At 38.1% G+C, this 19,784-nt stretch overlaps 1 protein-coding gene across 3 annotated transcripts in view; it reads right to left on the reverse strand.

Moving 5' to 3' along the window:
* Positions 1-13,916: 13,916 nt before the first annotated feature.
* Positions 13,917-19,784, reverse strand: part of FHL5 (four and a half LIM domains 5) — a 57,489-nt gene continuing 51,621 nt past the window's right edge. For 2 of the 3 annotated variants that reach the window (XM_024996840.2, XM_010808492.4), the window contains one exon: positions 13,917-18,389. In XM_024996840.2, coding sequence (XP_024852608.1) covers positions 18,226-18,389 — 164 coding nt within the window. In that variant the 3' untranslated portion in view covers positions 13,917-18,225. 3 annotated transcript variants of the gene reach the window in all.

Genomic DNA, 19,784 nt, shown 5'->3' on the forward strand with positions numbered 1-19,784 from the left:
CCATGCGTTCAGATGCCAGGAAAAAGTGAAGTTCTAAAAAGAGAGGACAGTGTGAATAGAATGTAGTTTTTATTAGTCTCTTCGAGGCTTGGCAACAAATTCATGTCATGGATGTTTATAGAATTTATTAAATTAGGATTCTCTTGAAAATTCTAATAAGTGCATTTAAAATTCTCTTCTTTTGAAAAATACCAGGGATTACTGAATTCAATTATAATTTCCTCCAGAAAAATAACAGCGCTCCCAATGTACTATTTTTTTTTAGTTAGTCACTGCCAAAGCACAGTTCCCAGACAGAGTGTGCCAATTTTCCAACGAGATCAGCAGCTATGGCTTAAAAAACAATGTTTGAAACTATTGTTGGTACAGGTGCGTTTTTACATATAGGCAGAAAGAGAGATGGATTAATCAACCATTTATGAGGGAATTATGCTATAATGGTATAAGCTCAGGCTCTGAAGCCAGACTGCCAGGAAGAATCTCAACATTCTCTTTCTGTATGGCCTTGGGCAAGTTCTGAAACCTTTTCATGTCTCATTTTCCCCTAACTCTTTCATAGTGCAGGGGATTAACTAAGTTAATATTCATAAAGGCTCCAGAACAGAATTAGCTCCTGCAGTCACAGAGCTTATAATGATAGATATGCTATTAGATGAGGAGGAAATGACAACCCATACCAGTACTCTTGCCTGGAGAATCCCATGGACAGAGGAACCTGGAGAGCTACATCTGTAGGGTCGCAGAGTCAGACACGACTGAGCAGGAGCACGTTAGACATCAGTCCTAGAATATTGGAACCTGAAAGACTAAAATGTCTAGTCTAATCCTCTTATAGCTGAGGAGGCTTGAGCGAATACCAGTGTCCAGGTTCCACCCTCGGAGTGCTGGGGTAGGCCCTTGAGTGTCTAGTGTGCAACCAGAGGTGAGAAAGTTGACTTGAAAGTTACAGAAAACTGTCCTATTGCAGGTCTTTCTGCTTAACTATACTCTCTCACATCTGGATGGAACATTCTGTGGAGGCTTTCAGCCCTTCACCCAATGTCTGTGCATCTGTTTCCACTATGTTAAAGCAAAGCAACACAAACATATAATTAGCATGCTCATACCTACTATTTATTACTGTGAAAACCTCTGATTTTTCTTTCCCAGCTTAAAAATAGTTGTTTGCTTTGAAATGCCATGTGCGAAAAGGCCAGCATTGCAAAGCATAGAGGTGAAAGCAATTTGCCTAAATCTGAAGTTTAGCAAAGAGCCTGGACTAATCTAGAAATGTCGCTTTAGATGGTAACAGTTTTCTGCCACCTAGTGGATAATTCAAATAATAAACTGGTCTTTATTTTTAAAAAATCAATATTGTCACCAAGCTATGGCTTCTGAATGCCCTGCTATGGGAAGGAAAGGTTTAGTGTTAGTTGGACAAATAGTTTTCCACAAATTGTCTCAAAGGTAGTCTTCCATTTTTATTGATTTATTAACATTTTTTCATTGTAAAGAAAATTCTCTTAATATTGCTAAAAAAAAAAATTGTGGGTACACAAAATAAAAATCCAAATATGCCCAGTTCCTTTATGCTCACCATCCTTATGGCAGAAAGTGAAGAACTAAAGAGCCTGTTGATGAAAGTGAAAGAGGAGAGTGAAAAAGTTGGCTTAAAACTCAACATTTAGAAAACTAAGATCATGGCATCCGGTCGCATCATGTCATGACAAATAGATGAGGAAACAACAGAAACAGTGAGAGACTTTATTTTTGGGGGCTCCAAAATCACTGTAAATGGTGACGGCAGCCATGAAATTAAAAGACGCTTTGTCTTTGGAAGAAAAGCTATGACCAACCTAGACAGCATATTAAAAAACAGAGACATTACTTTGCTAACAAAGGCCCGTTTAGTCAAAGCTATGGTTTTTCCAGTAGTCATGTGTGGATGTGAGTGAAGTGAAGTGAAAGTTGCTCAGTCATGTCTGTCTCTTTGCAAGCCCTTGGACTATACACTCCATGGAATTCTCTAGGCCAGAATACTGGAGTGGGTAGCCTTTCCCTTCTCCAGAGGATCTTCCCAACCCAGGGACTGAACCCAGGTCTTCCGCATTGCAAGTGGATTCTTTACCAGCTGAGCCACGAGGGAAGCTCATGGATGTGAGAGTTGGACTATAAAGAAAGCTGAGCACCAAAGAATTGATGCTTTTGAACTGTGGTGTTGGAGAAGACTCTTGAGAGTCCCTTGGACTACAAGGAGATCCAACCAGTCCATCCTAAAGGAAATAAGTCCTGAGTATTCATTGGAAGGACTGATGCTGAAGCTGAAATTCTAATACTTTGGCCACCTGATGGGAAGAACTGACTCACTGGAAAAGACCCTGTTGTTGGGAAAGATTGAAGGCAGGAGGAGAATGGGACAACAGAGGATGAAATGGTTGGATGGCATCACCGACTCGATGGACATGAGTTTGAGTAAACTCTGGGAGTTGGTGATGGACAGGGAGGCATGCCGCAGTCCACGGGGTCGCAAAGAGTCGGACACGGCTGAGGGACTGAACTGAACTAAATGTTCAATTCCAAAAGTTTACATACTTACAGGTCTGTGGTATAGATGCATGTATTTATATTTGGCTCTTATAAAATTTTTTCTTTACTAGAAGAAATTAAAATATTGTCTACACAGAAGCTATCTACAAAAACATTCTTAGGACCAATAAGTGTGTTTAGCAAAGTTGCAGATACAAGGTCTTCATAAAAATCAACTGTATTTCTGCAAAAAAATAATGAACAATGGTGAATCCAAGTTTTAAAAAATAAAACCTATACACAAGCTCCAAAATAACTGAAATATTTAGGTATAAATCTAACAAAACCTAAATAGGATCTGTATGCTTAAAACAACCATCAAAATACCCATTGCCAGACAAATAACTATTCTGCAACCCAGGCAATTAGCTACCAAAGTATAAATAAGGCTCAATGAAAGTTCAGTAACAAAGTAATGTTCAAAATAATAAACAACATTGCTTTACTTCAAAAAAATTGAACTTTTCATTATTGGGGGTGGTAGTGTACAAGCTTAAGAGCATGAACTTGAAAGCCAAACCTCTTGATTGAAAATTCAGGCTCTCCCTTGTACTAGCTGTGGTAACTTTGTGCCTGGGCTTTCCCATGTGATAAGGATCATACCTCAGAGGGTGGCTGAGAAGATGAAATTCAGTCAAAGTCCTTGGTCTCAATGGCATTAGTAATTTTACTAATTTAACATTGTTGTTACTTTAACTATTTAACATTGTTAAAAACAATGTTAAAACATTTAACTTTTTAAAAATGTCGTTGTTTATGTGTGTATCAGTATTTATGGGGAAGAAGTTCAGAAGTGGTTTGTTCTGAGACCAAATTCACTTTAAAAAATTAACAAGCATTTGTTTAGGCTTATTTTATACTCAACATTACAGGGAATACAAAGCTGAATCAGACATTTCCCTGTTTTTGAGTCAAAGTAATGAGGGAGAATTAACTATAATTCAGAGCAAATATATTGAGTGTGAGACTAGAGTTATCATAAAGAACAGAGGTGAGAGAGGGTGTTTCCAGCTGGAGAAGTTGACTTATGAGCTGTAGCTTAAATAATGGATACATTTTAATGGAAATTAAATTGCATAAGTATAGATGGTAGAGAGGACTCCATTTTTTTTAATCTTTAAAAATTTCCTCTAAGTATATTTTATTTTAATGGAAATGGAAAGGCATTTTATTTTAAATATAGCAGTGTGTATGAACTTGCAGTGGGTATGAACTTATTTACAACACAGATACATATTTTAAGCAATGGAATCAAGTTGGAAAAAATATAAGACATTTATTTTGGGTTCAATGAGTAATAAGATTCAGTTAAAGCAGAAGATTTCTTCATTCTTCCACCTAATACTAATTTCAGCATCTACTCTGTGCCAGGCTCTGTTCTAGGTATATGTATGATGTAGACAAAGACTCTGTCCTTAAGAATGCATATTCCATTGCAGAAAGAATCCTGAGAGAGATGTCTGGGAAGAGAGGGTGGGACTAGATTTGGGAGGAGACCTAATGGAGAGCCAACAAAGGCTGCTGAGTAAGATGGAGCCACAATCAGGTGCTACCTGAGAAATAGTTATCTGGTGAAGGAAGTGTGCATAGATGTAGGGAAGAGGCCATAGGGGCACAGAAACATATTTCAGTAGGATGCAATTTAAAAAGTCTGGGCAAGAGGTCATGAAGCCTTGAACTGTGGAAGCAAAAAGGAGAAAACAGACTTAGAAGACATCCAACAGGTGGAGCAGGACTTGGACCAGCACAAAGAAAGCATATGAAAAATAATGCAAGATGGCTTGCTGCAGAGAGAGGAGGCAGAATTACACTGTATTGTCAGCCTCACTGGCAGCATAGACTCTGGAGTCAGACCTACCTGTATCATTATGCCTCAAGCCAATTATTTGATCTCTTTAAACCTTTGTCTTATCGGCCCAATTGGAATAATTAAAAGTACCACTTTATTAGATTGTTGTGGGAAATAAACACAGGTACTTCGCACATCACTGCAGACATGGTGAGGGCATGGCCCTGGAGGCTGTGCTTGGGGAATGTTAAGAAGGCTAAGCAGAGTCACCTACACTTGCCTGTATTTAGCATCAGATGTGCTTGTAGGGGGGCTTCCCAGGTGGCACTAGTGGTAAAGAACCCACCTGCTATGCAGGAGACATGAGAGATAATGGGTTTGATCCATGGGTCAGGAAGGTCCCCTGGAGGAGGAAATCACAATCCGCTCCAGTATTCTTGCCTGGAGTATCCCATGGACAGAGGAGTTTAGCAGGCTACAGTCCATAGGGTTGCAAAGAGTCAGGCACAACTGAAGTGACTTAGCCACACACTTGGACTTGTAGGGGAGGTTGCTCTCACCTTAAAGCTGAAAGTTGTTCACAAAAAAGGTAATTAACCAAGAAGTTTTCAACAGTTATTCCATGTTAGAGAATGAACCACAAATGAAAGGGCCTTATTTTGCTTTTGGGAATCCTAGCAGCTGTGAGTTTTGGTGATAACTCTCATAAACTGGCATAGGCCTCATTTACAGCACCTAGAAACATACCTCATTTAAGGAAGAGAAATTTCATTAAAAACCTAAGAATGGAAACTGAACTAAAATTTCAATAGCCAGAGTGTTTTCAGTCTCAGGATCTATCTCTGAATATTTGCCAGCTGAACACTTGTATTACCCTATCTTTAGAAGTTGCATATAGAGCATAATAGCAGGCAGCAGAGTTGTGGGTATTTGTTAAGGACCAGACAATATGGATCAAGACGTATGCCTAATCTAGGTTAAAATCATTAACACTAGTAGGAAATTTCAGCAAATTTCCTGGATCTAAGATAAATATATAAAATTCAATAGCATTTTTAGGTATTAGGAACAATTAGGATTCCCGGGTGGCTCAGTGGTAAAGAATTCACCTGCAACGCAGGAGACCCAGGTTCAGTCCCAGGGTCTGGAAGATCCCCTGGAGAAGGGAATGGGAACTCACTCCAGTATTCTTGCCTGAGGAAACCCATGGACAGAGAAGTCTTGTGGGCTATAGTCCATAGGGTTGCACAGAGTTGGACACAACTGACAGATTGTGGTCCACTGGAGGAGGGAATGGCAAACCACTTGAGTATTCTTGCCTTGAGAACCCCATGAACAGTAGGAAAAGGCAAAATGATAGGATACTGAAAGAGGAACTCCCCAGGTCAGTAGGTGCCCAATATGCTACTGGAGATCAGTGGAGAAATGACTCCAGAAAGAATGAAAGGATGGAGCCAAAGCAAAAAGATTACCCAGCTGTGGATGTGACTGGTGATAGAAGCAAGGTCCGATGCTATAAAGAGCAATATTGCATAGGAACCTGGAATGTCAGGTCCATGAATCAAGGCAAATTGGAAGTGGTCAAACAAGAGATGGCAAGAGTGAATGCCCACATTCTAGGAATCAGGAAACTAAAATGGACTGGTATGAGTGAATTTTACTCAGATGACATTATATCTACTACTGCAGGCAGGAATCCCTCAGAAGAAATGGAGTAGCCATCATGGTTAACAAAAGAGTCCGAAATGCAGTACTTGGATGCAATCTCAAAAACGACAGAATGATCTCTGTTCGTTTCCAAGGCAAACCATTCAATATCACAGTAATCCAAGTCTATGCCCCAACCAGTAACGCTGAAGAAGCTGAAGTTGAATGGTTCTATGAAGACCTACAAGACCTTTTAGAACTAACACCCAAAAAAGATGTCCTTTTCATTATAGGGGACTGGAATGCAAAAGTAGGAAGTCAAGAAACACCTGGAGTAACAGGCAAATTTGGCCTAGGAGTAAAGAATGAAGCAGGGCAAAGACTAATAGAGTTTTGCCAAGAGAACACACTGGTCATAGCAAATACCCTCTTCCAACAACATAAGAGAAGACTCTACACATGGACATCACCAGATGGTCAACACTGAAATCAGATTGATTATATTCTTTGCAGCCAAAGATGGAGAAGCTCTATACAGTCAGCAAAAACAAGACCAGAAGCTGACTGTGGCTCAGATCATGAACTCCTTATTGCCAAATTCAGACTTAAATTGAAGAAAGTAGGGAAAACCACTAGACCATTCAGGTATGACCTAAATCAAATCCCTTATGATTATACAGTGGAAGTGAGAAATAGATTTAAGGGCCTAGATCTGATAGATAGAGTGCCTGATGAACTATGGAATGAGGTTTGTGACATTGTACAGGAGACAGGGATCAAGACCATCCCCATGGAAAAGAAATGCAAAAAAGCAAAATGGCTGTCTGGGGAGGCCTTACAAATGGCTGTGAAAAGAAGAGAAGTGAAAAGCAAAGGAGAAAAGGAAAGATATAAGCATCTGAATGCAGAGTTCCAAAGAAGAGCAAGAAGAGATAAGAAAGCCTTCCTCAGTGATCAATGCAAAGAAATAGAGGAAAACAACAGAATGGGAAAGACTAGAGATCTCTCCAAGAAAATTAGAGATACCAAGGGAACATTTCATGCAAAGATGAGCTCGATAAAGGGCAGAAATGGTATGGACCTAACAGAAGCAGAAGATATCAAGAAGAGGTGGCAAGAATATACAGAAAAACTGTACAAAAAAGATCTTCATGTCCCAGATAATCACAATGGTTCGATCACTCACCTAGAGCCAGACATCCTGGAATGTGAAGTCAAGTGGGCCTTAGAAAGCATCACTACGAACAAAGCTAGTGGAGGTGATGGAATTCCAGTTGAGCTCTTTCAAATCCTGAAAGATGATGCTGTGAAAGTGCTGCACTCAATATGCCAGCAAATTTGGAAAACTCAGCAGTGGCCACAGGACTGGAAAAGGTCAGTTTTCATTCCAATCCCAAAGAAAGGCAATGCCAAAGAATGCTCAAACTACCGCACAGTTGCACTCATCTCACATGCTAGTAAAGTAATGCTCAAAATTCCCCAAGCCAGGCTTCAGCAATATGTGAACCATGAACTTCCTGATGTTCTAGGTGGTTTTAGAAAAGGCAGAGGAACCAGAGATCAAATTGCCAACATCTGCCGGATCATGGAAAAGGCAAGAGAGTTCCAGAAAAACATTTATTTCTGCTTTCTTGACTATGCCAAAGCCTTTGACTGTGTGGATCACAATAAACTGTGGACAATTCTTCAAGAGATGGGAATACCAGACTACCTGACCTGCCTCTTGAGAAATCTGTATGCAAGTCAGGAAGCAACAGTTAGAACTGGACATGGAACAACAGACTGTTTCCAAATAGGAAAAGGAGTACGTCAAGACTGTATATTGTCACCCTGCTTATTTAACTTATATGCAGAGTACATCATGAGAAACGCTGGACTGGAAGAAACACAAGCTGGAATCAAGATTCCCAGGAGAAATATTAATAACCTCAGGTATGCAGATGACACCACCCTTATGGCAGAGAATGAAGAGGAACTCAAAAGCCTCTTGATGAAAGTGAAAGAGGAGAGTGGAAAAGTTGGCTTAAAGCTCAACATTCACAAAACGAGGATCATGGCATCTGGTCCCATCACTTCATGGCAAATAGATGGGGAAACAGTGGCAACCATGTCAGACTTTATTTTGGGGGGCTCCAAAATCACTACAGATGGTGACTGCAGCCATGAAATTAAAAGATGCTTACTCCTTGGAAGGAAAGTTATGACCAACCTAGATAGCATATTGAAAAGCAGTGACATTACTTTGCCAACAAAGGTCCGTCTAGTCAAGGCTATGGTTTTTCCTGTGGTCATGTATGGATGTGAGAGTTGGACTGTGAAGAAAGCTGAGTGCCGAAGAATTGATGCTTTTGAACTGTGGTGTTGGAGAAGACTCTTGAGAGTCCCATGGACTGCAAGGAGATCCAACCAGTCCATTCTGAAGGAGATCAGCCCTGGTTGTTCTTTGGAAGGAATGATGCTAAAGCTGAAACTCCAGTACTTTGGCCACCTCATGTGAAGAGTTGACTCATTGGAAAAGACTCTGATGCTGGGAGGGATTGGGGGCAGGAGGAGAAGGGGACAACAGAGGATGAGATGGCTGGATGGCATCACTGACTCGATGGACGTGAGTCTGAGTGAACTCCAGGAGTTGGTGATGGACAGGGAGGCCTGGCGTGCTGCGATTCATGGGGTCACAAAGAGTTGGACATGACTGAGAGACTGAACTGAACTGAACTGAAGCAACTTAGCACAGCACAGATTTTTTAAAAAAGACACCATTTTGACAAAAGTAATAGTTATGAAACCACCACCATCACTCCTCAAATTTCCCTTGTAACCCTCTCAATTCATACCCTCACCTCCAGCCTCTAATACCACTGATTTCTGTCTCTATAGTTTTTACTTCCTCAGAAATTCAACTAAACAGGATCATCCAGTTTACAGTCATTGCTATCTGATTTTTTTCATTTTTATACATGTTTTTCCATGCATTAGTAGTCCCTCTTTATTCTTGGGTAGTATCTCACTGTATGGATACACCCTGGATTTTTATCCAGTTACCCATTGATAAACACTTAGTTGTTGCACCTGCATCTCCTGCATTGCAGGCGGGTTCTTTACCACCTGAACTACCAGGGAAGCCTGTTAAAATAATAATAAAGCTGCTGTTAATTAATAATCTTTATTGATAAATATTTGTATACAAAAAAGTGTGCTTAGATGTCTGTTTTCTGGAATTCCTTCCAAAGTAATTAAGTGAATAGTCTGAATCTATGTCCAGAGAGAAGTAATGCCCGTCAACAGAAAGAGAATGCTGAAATAGAGAAACGGGGACCTCTGGAGGACCAGGGCAGCCCACACATGCTGTTATGGTACGATAAGAGAATTTAGGATGCTTAGAGCTGTCTGTACTCAGCAATAGGTTAAAGTCCTCTGCCCTTTTGTGAGACACAGAGAATGCACTCTGGAGTTTAAGCAAAGTAAGTACAATTACATTTCTAACTGTAAGTACATGATCCAAAACTTGCTGGCTGGCTTGACTCCATATTTGGCAGGCGTATTTGGGATGGTCTGGCTTGACATAAAAGCTACTCTGCATTGCAAAATCTATTTTGAGGAACCAAAAGGAAACTTCAAGTAAAGAGTTATTCTCCAGGGCACCTGAAGATTAAGTGTCTGAAGACACCCTCCTGAATTCTGGTTGAAACAAGTGCATCCTACAGATCAGTAGTCTCTGGACAAAGAAAGCAGTGATATCAAAATAGAAAATTCAGAGCAGATGCTTGAAGTTGCAGGTGCTGATTTGCAGTCTAGCTGCTTCTCACATGGGCAACTTCATTTCACACAATCAAGATGAGAAGCAAAAAGGATTTACATATTTATCATGGTTACTGATAACATAAAATATTATTATAATAACTCTTCATAACTAAAATTTAATTCAGTGAGTATTTATTGCTCTTCTACCAAGTGCCAGACATTTTGTTAAGCTCTGGGTTTATAAATAATGAATAAAAGCATTATCTAGGGGTAGGGCAGGGGTAGAGAGGAAGGTGACAATAACTGACATTTAGTTTTTTAGTAACTGAAATGTTTTAGGTAGATGTGAAGCAGCTTGCGTCTTATTTCATTTAATATTCAGAGCAGGATTTTGAAGCTTATATTACAGATCCCCAATTCAAGATGGGAAAATCGAGACTCAGAGAGTTTAGTAACTACCAAGTGTCACACACCAAGGGAAGTGGCAAGGCTGAGCCCTGTACCTGGTATGCCTGGCTCCAAAGACCATCATCTTTTAGTTAGACTTTCTCCCATTTCTGACTGTAATGTAAATCAAGTTATTTAAACTGCTCACAAAATTGTAAAAGAAGTTGAGGAAAATGGTGAGTTTTTTTCTAAGGGATATCAGTAAAGATTTGACATAGGTGATAACTTTGGGCTTTGGAGGTTGATTAACATTTTGACAGGCAGGAGACTCCTAGGTGTAGGAAGTGTAAAGGAATGAAGCCTGTGGAGAATGACAAAGCTTGCAAGAGAAAATTTTTAAATTGTGGCTTTTCTTATGAGAATTAGGTATAAGGGATTCGGGAGGGGGTGGGATCCAAGGCAGATTAAAAAAAAAAAAAAAGCTTTATGAGGTGTACTTTGGGTATCAGATAATTCACTGATTTCAGGGATACAATTTAATAATTTTTTTTTTTAGTAATTTTACCAAGTGGTGGTGCCACCATTATCATAAGTCAGTTTTAGAATATTTTCATTCCCCTCAACAAAGATCCTTCATGCCCATTTATAGTATATCCCCATTCCTTCTCCCTGCCTTAGGAAACCATGGCTCTACTTTCTGTCTATAAATTTGCATTTTCTGACATTTTGTATAAATGGAATCATAGATATATTATCTTTTTTGTCTGGTTTCTTTCACTTAGAACAACGTTTTCAAAATACATGTTGTGGCGAGTGTCAGCACTTCATTTTTTATTTTTGACTAACATTCCATTAAATGGTTATGCTATGCTTGTTTACTCATTCATCAATTGAATGCTTGGGTGGTTCCACTTCTTTGGCTATTAGGAATAATGCTATTATGAACATTTATGTGGATGTATGTTTTCATAGCTCTCAGGTAGATAAGTGGAAGTAGAATTGCTGGGCTGTTAGATAGTTTAATATTTAACCCTTTGAGAAAATGACAAGCTGTTTTCCAAAGTGGCTGCATCATTTTACATTCCTGCCAGCAGTGTATGAGTGTTCCTATTTCTCTACATCTTAATAGCACTTGTTATTGCCTGACTTACAGATCACAGTCTTTCTAGTCCATGTGAAATGGTACCTTGTGGTTTTAATTTGCATTTTCTTAATGACTAATGCCCAGGATATAAAATCTAAAGACCCTGTCTGGATGATACATTTAACTAAGATGCAGAACATAATAAGTGGAATTTGTAGGAAGAATAATAAAGTTGTGAGCTGTTCACATGATACTGAATTGCAGATGTTCAGAAGGCAGAGAAAAACTCAGGTCTGCAACTCAGAAGAGAATTGAAGGCAAGACATGTATATTTGGGCTCAGTTACATAGAAAAGGCAATTGAAGTCAAGAAACTAGATGAGTTAATTGACAGAGAAAATGTAGGAATATCTATTTTAAAGAAATGGATAAAGGGAGGTATGACTTTAGGAGACATAAGAGAAACAAGTGCCATAGATGCCACTGGAAGACAATTTTTAAATTTTACTAATGTTCATATTTTATTGTACTTCCTTGCAGTGTTTTTCTTCACACATAAATTAATAAACTTAGTAACATGGACATATCATACATATTTAATAATATTTTATTTCCACTCAACCTTGAGTCATGAACATTTTCATGTCCCTAGTCTTATTTTTTAATGGCTAATTTAAAGTAATTATGAATAGATACCGTAATTAATTTATTCTCTTATTTTGGGCCTTATTAAAGAATACTGAAGTAAACCTTTTAGTGCAAAATATTTGTGTGGTTATCCAATGATTTTTCCCAGTATAAATTCTTAGAAATTGGAATTTCTTGTTAAAAGGATATAAAAAACATTAAGACTCTTTATATACATTGCCAAAGTTCTTTCCAGAAGTACCTTTCTCTCTCTAGCAGTGTATGAAAATAATGAGCCAAATGTATCAAACATGAAAAGAGTTGTCTCATAAATATAAGGAAAATATTTAACATTGTTATTCTTTTAGGAGATCTGTTTGCAAGATTGCCATGAGCCCCTATTGATGACACTAACTGGAGAATTTTGTTTTTAATTTTTAAAATTATTTAAGGTGTACTACATGGTAATTGGATAGATACATATAAAAATCAACATCTCTATCAGTACACACACACAGACATATATATATATATAGTGAAAATATTACTGTAGTCAGATTTTGAAGGAGCAATGGAAGACCAACAATAGCAAATACCTCACGACAGCATTGGAACTGTAAATATTATTGACTTTGGTGACTACGTATCTGTTGGTAGTATTTGAGAGTAATTTTTCCCTGAGAGAGGTTATGCATGCATGCTAAGTCGCTTCAGTCGTGTCTGACTCTTTGCGACTCTATGGACTATAGCCCGCCAGGCTCCTCTGTCCATAAGACTTTTCAGGCAAGAATACTGGAGTGGGTTGCCATGCTCTCCTCCAGGGGATCTTCCCCACCCAGGGATTGAACCCGTGTCTCTTACGTCACCTGCATTGGCAGGTGGGTTCTTTACTACTAGAGCTACCTGGGTGACAGATATCAAACTGTAGTTCTCTTGTCAAATTTTATCAAATTTTATTTTCCATTGTCCATTTATTTTGCTTTCTTCAAATGCCTTGTGGTTTTGAAAATGTTTTATTATACTATAGGGAAAAATGTCTTTAAAAATCAATTAAATTTTCTATTTTTTTCAGGAATGTTAATTTTTTATTACCACTCTTTTTTCCTTCACTTCTTCTTTATTCATATTCCCTCATTTATTTCCTTGGGTTAGAGTTCTCAGATAAGTATCTTCGTAAATGATGCTACAGAGGCAAATTAGGAGTAGGTTGTAACTTGTATAAATAAAGAATAAACCTTTGGGATTCCGTGTGTGGACTTCCATAAATGTCAAACCTAATTTTTGTTTTTAGATGTGATGGGAATAGCATTTAATGTCACTGTTTGAGTCATTGAATGGATGTCTGTTGAGCTCATTAATGTTCCTCATTGAGAGAACCCTTTATGGACATCCACTCCATAAGTTTATTACCATTCGTGGGAAAATACTTGACCCAAATACTCTTTGCTTCTCTGTGACATGGATCATAATTCTATCACAGTGAGCTGTTTCCTTTCTCAACCACAGAGATATACAATCCAGGCATTCTGAATACTCAGAGTAACATAAACTCTGTTATTTCCTGTATAAACTGAAACTTGAGCATGAATCATTTCCATTCCTTTCCCCTCCTTTTTGATTCTCAGTTTGAGAAATATCTCCTCCAACCCCACATTTAACAGGTATGTATGGGTGTGCTCGGTCATATGTGACTCTTTACGACCCCGTGGACTGTAGCCTGCCAGGCTCCTCTGTCCATGGGATTCTCCAGGCAAGAGTACTGAACTGGGTTGCCATTTCCTTCTCCAGGGATCTTCTGGATACAGGGGTCGAACCCACATCCCTTGCATTGGCAGGCAGATTCTTTACTGCTGAGTCACCAGGGAAGCCCGATCAATTTCCTTTACTTCTTCTTAGAAAGAGGACCACAAAGTTCCCCAAACATTTCTTTACAGTTATTCCAGCTGACTTTCGGAATGTTTCTGGTAAGACAGTGAAGATCTAAAGATCTGATAGTTTTGGGGGAAGAGCTTCATGATAAAGGTTTATCCCTGCAAGTATAATTTCTAGTAATATTCTGACCATTTCACTGAAGAAATACCATTCCAAGACGTAAATGTTTATTGAGTATTCATAAGAATTTCATCATATATTTCAAAGCCCTATGACTTAAAAAAATGCTCTGGAAATGTTTGGTGAGAGATATTTTTCTGAATGTTTCTTTGTGGAATACATTCTGACATTAAATGAGTCGTCTAATGGAACTCTAGAGAGAATTTAACTGATGCTTGTAGTATGGATTAGCTGAAGTTACATCAAGTCTATTACAGATATAGATTTTGCTTTAGACAAAATTAAGAAGAGATTAAAGCAGTAAGAGTCTTACAAATTCCTCCAGTACATAAATGAAATTAGCAGAAGACTACCTCAAAATAAGAAATAAGAAAATTCAACTGAAGTGAGATATCTCTGACAGAATATTTTTAGAATCACAGATATAGTAATTAAAATAATTCTTAGTTTAGAATATTTTAAAATGTGATCATTAGAAGACAGAACATAGATATGGAGTTATTACTGTTTGGGTCAGACAGAATTGAATTATGCTACTCCCGTTTTAATACCCTGAAATGATATTTGAACAGATAGCTAATTTAGGTGTTGTAAAAGTGAAGATAAAATTCATAACTATGTAATAGACATATATAAACACTATAAAGTTACTCCATATCTATCTTGCTTACTGCACAGTTAATGTAAAAAATAAATCTCTAAATACAGTTTGAGAACTATATACTATGAAAACTTATTTAGCATAATAAAATTTTGAAGATCAGAATTTGTAAAACAAGCAAAAATGATATTATTGTAATAATGAACATCTATGATTGTATTTGAGAATAATTTCTGTGCTCAATGAAATACACCTCAAGCATATTATAACCATCTTTTCCTATTTAAAACATGAATTGCTATCAATATACCAAAAGTAGGTTAAAAATAATTTTTTCTTAAAAAATGATGTTATTATTACTAACAACAGACATACATTTTTAGGTTAATTTTTCATTTTTAGGACTAAATTTTGCAGTGATATTTAACCAAGGTCTTTTTTGACAGTGTGATTCATTTTCACCATGGTTGAGCAATCTTTCCCTCCAAAGTACAATTTAATGTTTCTTTTTTTAAAAGTAAGTTTTCAACCCATGACTGTAGCACCATTACACTTCACTTAACCAGTAGGCCCATATGATGTGTTATGGTTTTGTTGAGTGAAAACTGAAGACTTGGGCACCCTTCCTCTTACGATGAAAGCAGAAATTCTTTTCTGCATTTTTCTTTTTCATCTCTAACTGCAACATGACAGCATAAAATATTTGATTGACTTGTTCACTCATCTATATCATTAAATCTAGCTCTTGGTTTGCATTACCTATTGCTGCCCCTTTCTTCACTTCTTCAGCCACTAATCAAAGGTATTACTGGAGGTATATCTTCACCTTCAGAAACTTGCCTTCTTCTGTTCTAGGCCATATATGATCATTAGCACAAGGTTCTTTACACATTGTCATAATGCTTGGCACAATGTTCTTTACATGTTTTTCTCTTCTTTTTAAGAACAGTAACTTTCTCTTTCCTATTCTATTAAGTATAAACCATTTATCCTAAGAGTTCATACTCTCCCTTCATCTGACCCTTTTCTTTAGCAATCCCATTTCTTCTTCCTCTTTGGCACAGTTACTCTGCTATTTCCAAGCCATTGGGTTGTTCTCAGCACACAGATTGGTTTCTAACTGCTTCCTTATTTGTGCAGATGTCATGCCCTGAATCTTGGGAGCCCACTGCTTTCTGAGACAGTCCATTCTATCTTGTGATAAGTCAGTTAGAGGGTTTTCTTTTTATTGATCTAAACCACCTATCACATATTATGTATGATTTTTACTTTTATCTTTATGTGTCAGTCTAATCGTGTCTTTTCTCAGTTGTTGTTGCTCTGTGTTATGTCTATAGTGGTGCTTTTTATGAGCTCTCTGCATCTGGCACTCCAATGCTTCCATACCCTGATCTACCTCCCCACCACCCCAGAATCATAGCAGCTTGAGCTCTAACTGTGCATTGGACATCTTTAATATGTGTTTGATGACTAAGCTACCCACTAAATATGGAAGAAATATCTTCTAAAAATAGAGATAATTCCACATTTAGAAGGTAGCTTAGTGATAAGATATACTTAGCTATACTTCTCAAAGGATGACAAAATCTCTGTCTTGGAAATGGTTCTGTGAATTAAGTAAAATGCCCCATCATGTGCATACTCACATCCCCCCAGTCTCACACAGCAAAATGCCTGAATGATACCAATTGTTTAAGAAAAACCATTTTGTATGTTTACTTCTAATTGATTAACTGAGACAGTATTACATATTGTATATCCACATAGATTCAGAATGGCTTGGCTTTCTAAATATATGGTTCACTGTTTATTCTAAAGCATTGAACAATTGGCATATTCAGTTCTACATGTGCAATTTCAAGCAGTGCAGGAAGAATATCGGTATTTTTGCCTACATTTAAATGTTAATATGAGAAAATATCGTGGCATTGTTAATACCTAGAAAAGGACAATTATGTCTTTCAAATAGCTGATGAAGCCTGACCTTTTATTTGTATCTCTAAATTGCTGACATCTCCAAAGTTTCTTGCATTTTAAACTTTTTCAAAAATTGTGTTTCCATAACAATTTTAATTGAATCTTCTGTGATGCTATTTTAATCATTGTAATCAACCACAGCAATAATTAGACTTCAGTCAGAACCTTTAGTGCACTAATATGAGAGTAGACACTTATAAAAATGTCGTGTCAGTCTGGATTTCTCCTCCTGACCTCTCTCTGCTGCACCCGTGACGCTATAACCAAGGGTCACAGTTGAATGAGAGCAGAGGTTGATTTCCACTTATCCTACATAATGTGGAAATTTTTGTCCAGGGGCAGCTAGTTAGGGCCATCATCAATAGATGTGTGGTATAAAGATAAACATATAGTGATAGGTTTTCATTGAGGCCGTGACCAGTAAGCACACTGGTTTACTTGGAGAATGGCTCCTGAAGGTCGAGAGTGCCCCTCAGAGTCGATGTAAGAGACTGAAGTTGTAGGCGCGGTGATGGAGGCAGCGCGGGTGACGTAAGCGGCACAGGTGATCTAGGCGCGGTGATGCAGGCAGCGCGGGTGACGTAAGCGGCACAGGTGATGTGCATAGCCCAGGTGTGGAGGAAGCCTCATTTACAGACCTTAGTGCTCTGCTGTGCTTCTTCACAGGTCCTGAATTACCAGCAGTGAGTTATTCTTTTTAGGTTTTTATTATTACTAGATTTCTTTAAAACTCACTTTTATGTCTCCTCATTAATCATCTGTGAAATGTTGGAAGGCAAAATGCGTGAGGCTCAGAGCTAATTATGCATTCTATTATGCCTTTAGATATCTGGATGAAAGTCATGTTCCAACACACAATCCCTTCCCTAAAACTCATTTCCACAAGTGATGATTTAATGATCAATTTACTTTAAAGGTTTGCCTTTGGGGACAATGATTATCCTGGTTTGCTCTTTTGAAAGAATAGACTTTTCTTTCAGGGAATATGTAAATATTTAGGAAAAAAAATTTCATTGTGGACTTTGAAATGCTTTCAACACAAAATGTGTTGAAACCTATGCTTCGACTATCCCTGGGGGGAAAGGACACCTTTGTATCTATGCAGAGAATGAGGGGCATGGTGCCCAGAATTCTCAAATTCCTTTGATTAAATATGGTAACCAACTACTTGTGGACGTGGGGAGGATGAGGGCAAATTGCAGCTTTGTTTTTCAACTCCAAAGTTAGTACTTGTGAACAATAAAAGAATGATAAAATGACAAAATACCTAAATATGATGATTACTGATGTTTTCCCTGACCATTTTTGTTCTACCATTAACAGCCAAGCATGTTACGTATAACTAGTGAGGAATGCAAACATTAGTCTCATATATTTGTCTTTCAATTTGATCTCTTGGTATCCTTCTTACTTTGCAGTTTTGAAAAACATCAGTTTTCAGTAATAAAATCCATGACTTCTAGGCATAGGTTATACATTAGATTACAATAAAGAAATATTTTCCCATATTTTCTAACAGCAGAGTGCAGTATTTTGCAAGAAAAGGTGTCTTTGTGATTTAGAGTATATTCATTTCTGTTAGACTGTGCTTTTTCTGAGCCCTTATAGTTCAATTAAAAGGTGTGCAAAAACACTTGTGCTATAAACTCTACATGAATTTTTCCTAAAAGTTAAATCAAGTGCAATGTCAGTTGAGTTTTGGATTTAGTGAGAACAAAAGCAAGGTGGATTTCCGGTGGGGAGGGACTGTCTCCTTCTAGATGTCTGTGTCCACCCCAGAGCCACATTTGCGGCAGAAGATTTCCTTGTTGTGAGTCAGGAAGCCTTCCCCCACCAAGGAGACCGAGCACTTGCCACAGTTAAAGCATTCACTGTGCCACTGGCGGTCTTGAAAGCAGATAAACTTGGCACCTCTGAGACCTGTAAAGCAATTGGAGAAAAAGAGTAATCTATTCTTTCAACAAAAAGATGGAGCATTCTATCAGGTACACTTCTGGGAGCTGGAGATAAAACAGTGAGTAAGACTGCATCAAGAAAGTAACCAAGAAATGATGCCACCTGCAATGGCCTGTATCTATTCAGGAATGACACCCACAGGTTCTTCCTTTGAGATCCAGCCAGATACCCAGTCAATTTTGTCCCATAATCTGCATAAGAATGTTGAACTTGGGTATACAAAGCACATATTTTTGGAGACAGTTCGCAATTGCCTAAGACATAAGGCTTCCCTTGTGGATCAGAATCTGCCTGTAATGCAGGAGGCCTGGGTTCGATCCCTGGGTTGGGAAGATCCCCTGGAGAAGGGAAAGGCTACCCACTCCAGTATTCTGGTCTGGAGAATTCCATTGACTGTATTAGTCCAGGGGGTCGCAAAGTTGTACATGGCTGAGCAATTTTCACAAGACATAAGGAAATTCAGGGTAGTGCAATGAGAAGAAGGAATAAGTTTTGAAGTCAGAACTTCAAAGTTCCACATCTTATCTAAGTAAGTTACTTACTTAGTTACTTGCTTATCTAAGTAAGAATATTTTTTCCTTCCTCGTGACCCTGTTTACTTTGAAGCAAAGTTAAGGTAAAATAAATGAATACTTCCCAGCCTGGTATCTGATATTTTAATGACTTTTAGTTCTTTTCTCTCTTTTCCCATGTTTAATTTTATTCAAGATAAAGTCCCACAGTCATACTGTGGCTTGAGACACAATTTCCAAAAGGCTCCAATAGAGAATTCCATCCAAACTGTCCTTAGCTAGCCTCATATGATAACCCTGTTACCTTGCCCAGAGTTGACTACAATGTAGGCTTGCAGCAAAGATGTGTGAATCTGATTCCTGTGGCCACTGAAGCCATGTTACCCAATGAAATCAGCTCCCCCATTTCAACTTGGGCCTTACTTGAGCCATAGGGTTTCTATTAATAAGAAAGGTATGAGAATTTGAGTCTTTGATGAGACTCTGTCTCTATCCTCCAAATATGAATCCAGGGTACAGTTCAAGGAACTGATTTTGAGGAGTTGTTAAAAAGGAGAAAAGTCTAAGGTCTGGTAAGGGTTGGGATGCCCTAGACTTGAATCTTCACTTGCCAGCTTTTCTCCAAGTGATCTTAGTGCTATGAAATTCTTGTGGTTTGCTTATCACACTATTTTAGTGAGGCTAAAATAGTTCATGTGCTGATGCACATATAATTTCCAAATATTTCATTTGGGATGGTAAATCAAAAAAGGTGAATAAATATTTTATTTCAGGTAAATTCTCCTTAGATATGATAATGAGCTTTTGTTTCCTTCCTGGAAATGTTTTTTGATGCCTTCACATATAA

This window comes from Bos taurus, chromosome 9 (assembly GCF_002263795.3).
Source record: "Bos taurus isolate L1 Dominette 01449 registration number 42190680 breed Hereford chromosome 9, ARS-UCD2.0, whole genome shotgun sequence".
Lineage (NCBI taxonomy): Eukaryota > Metazoa > Chordata > Mammalia > Artiodactyla > Bovidae > Bos > Bos taurus.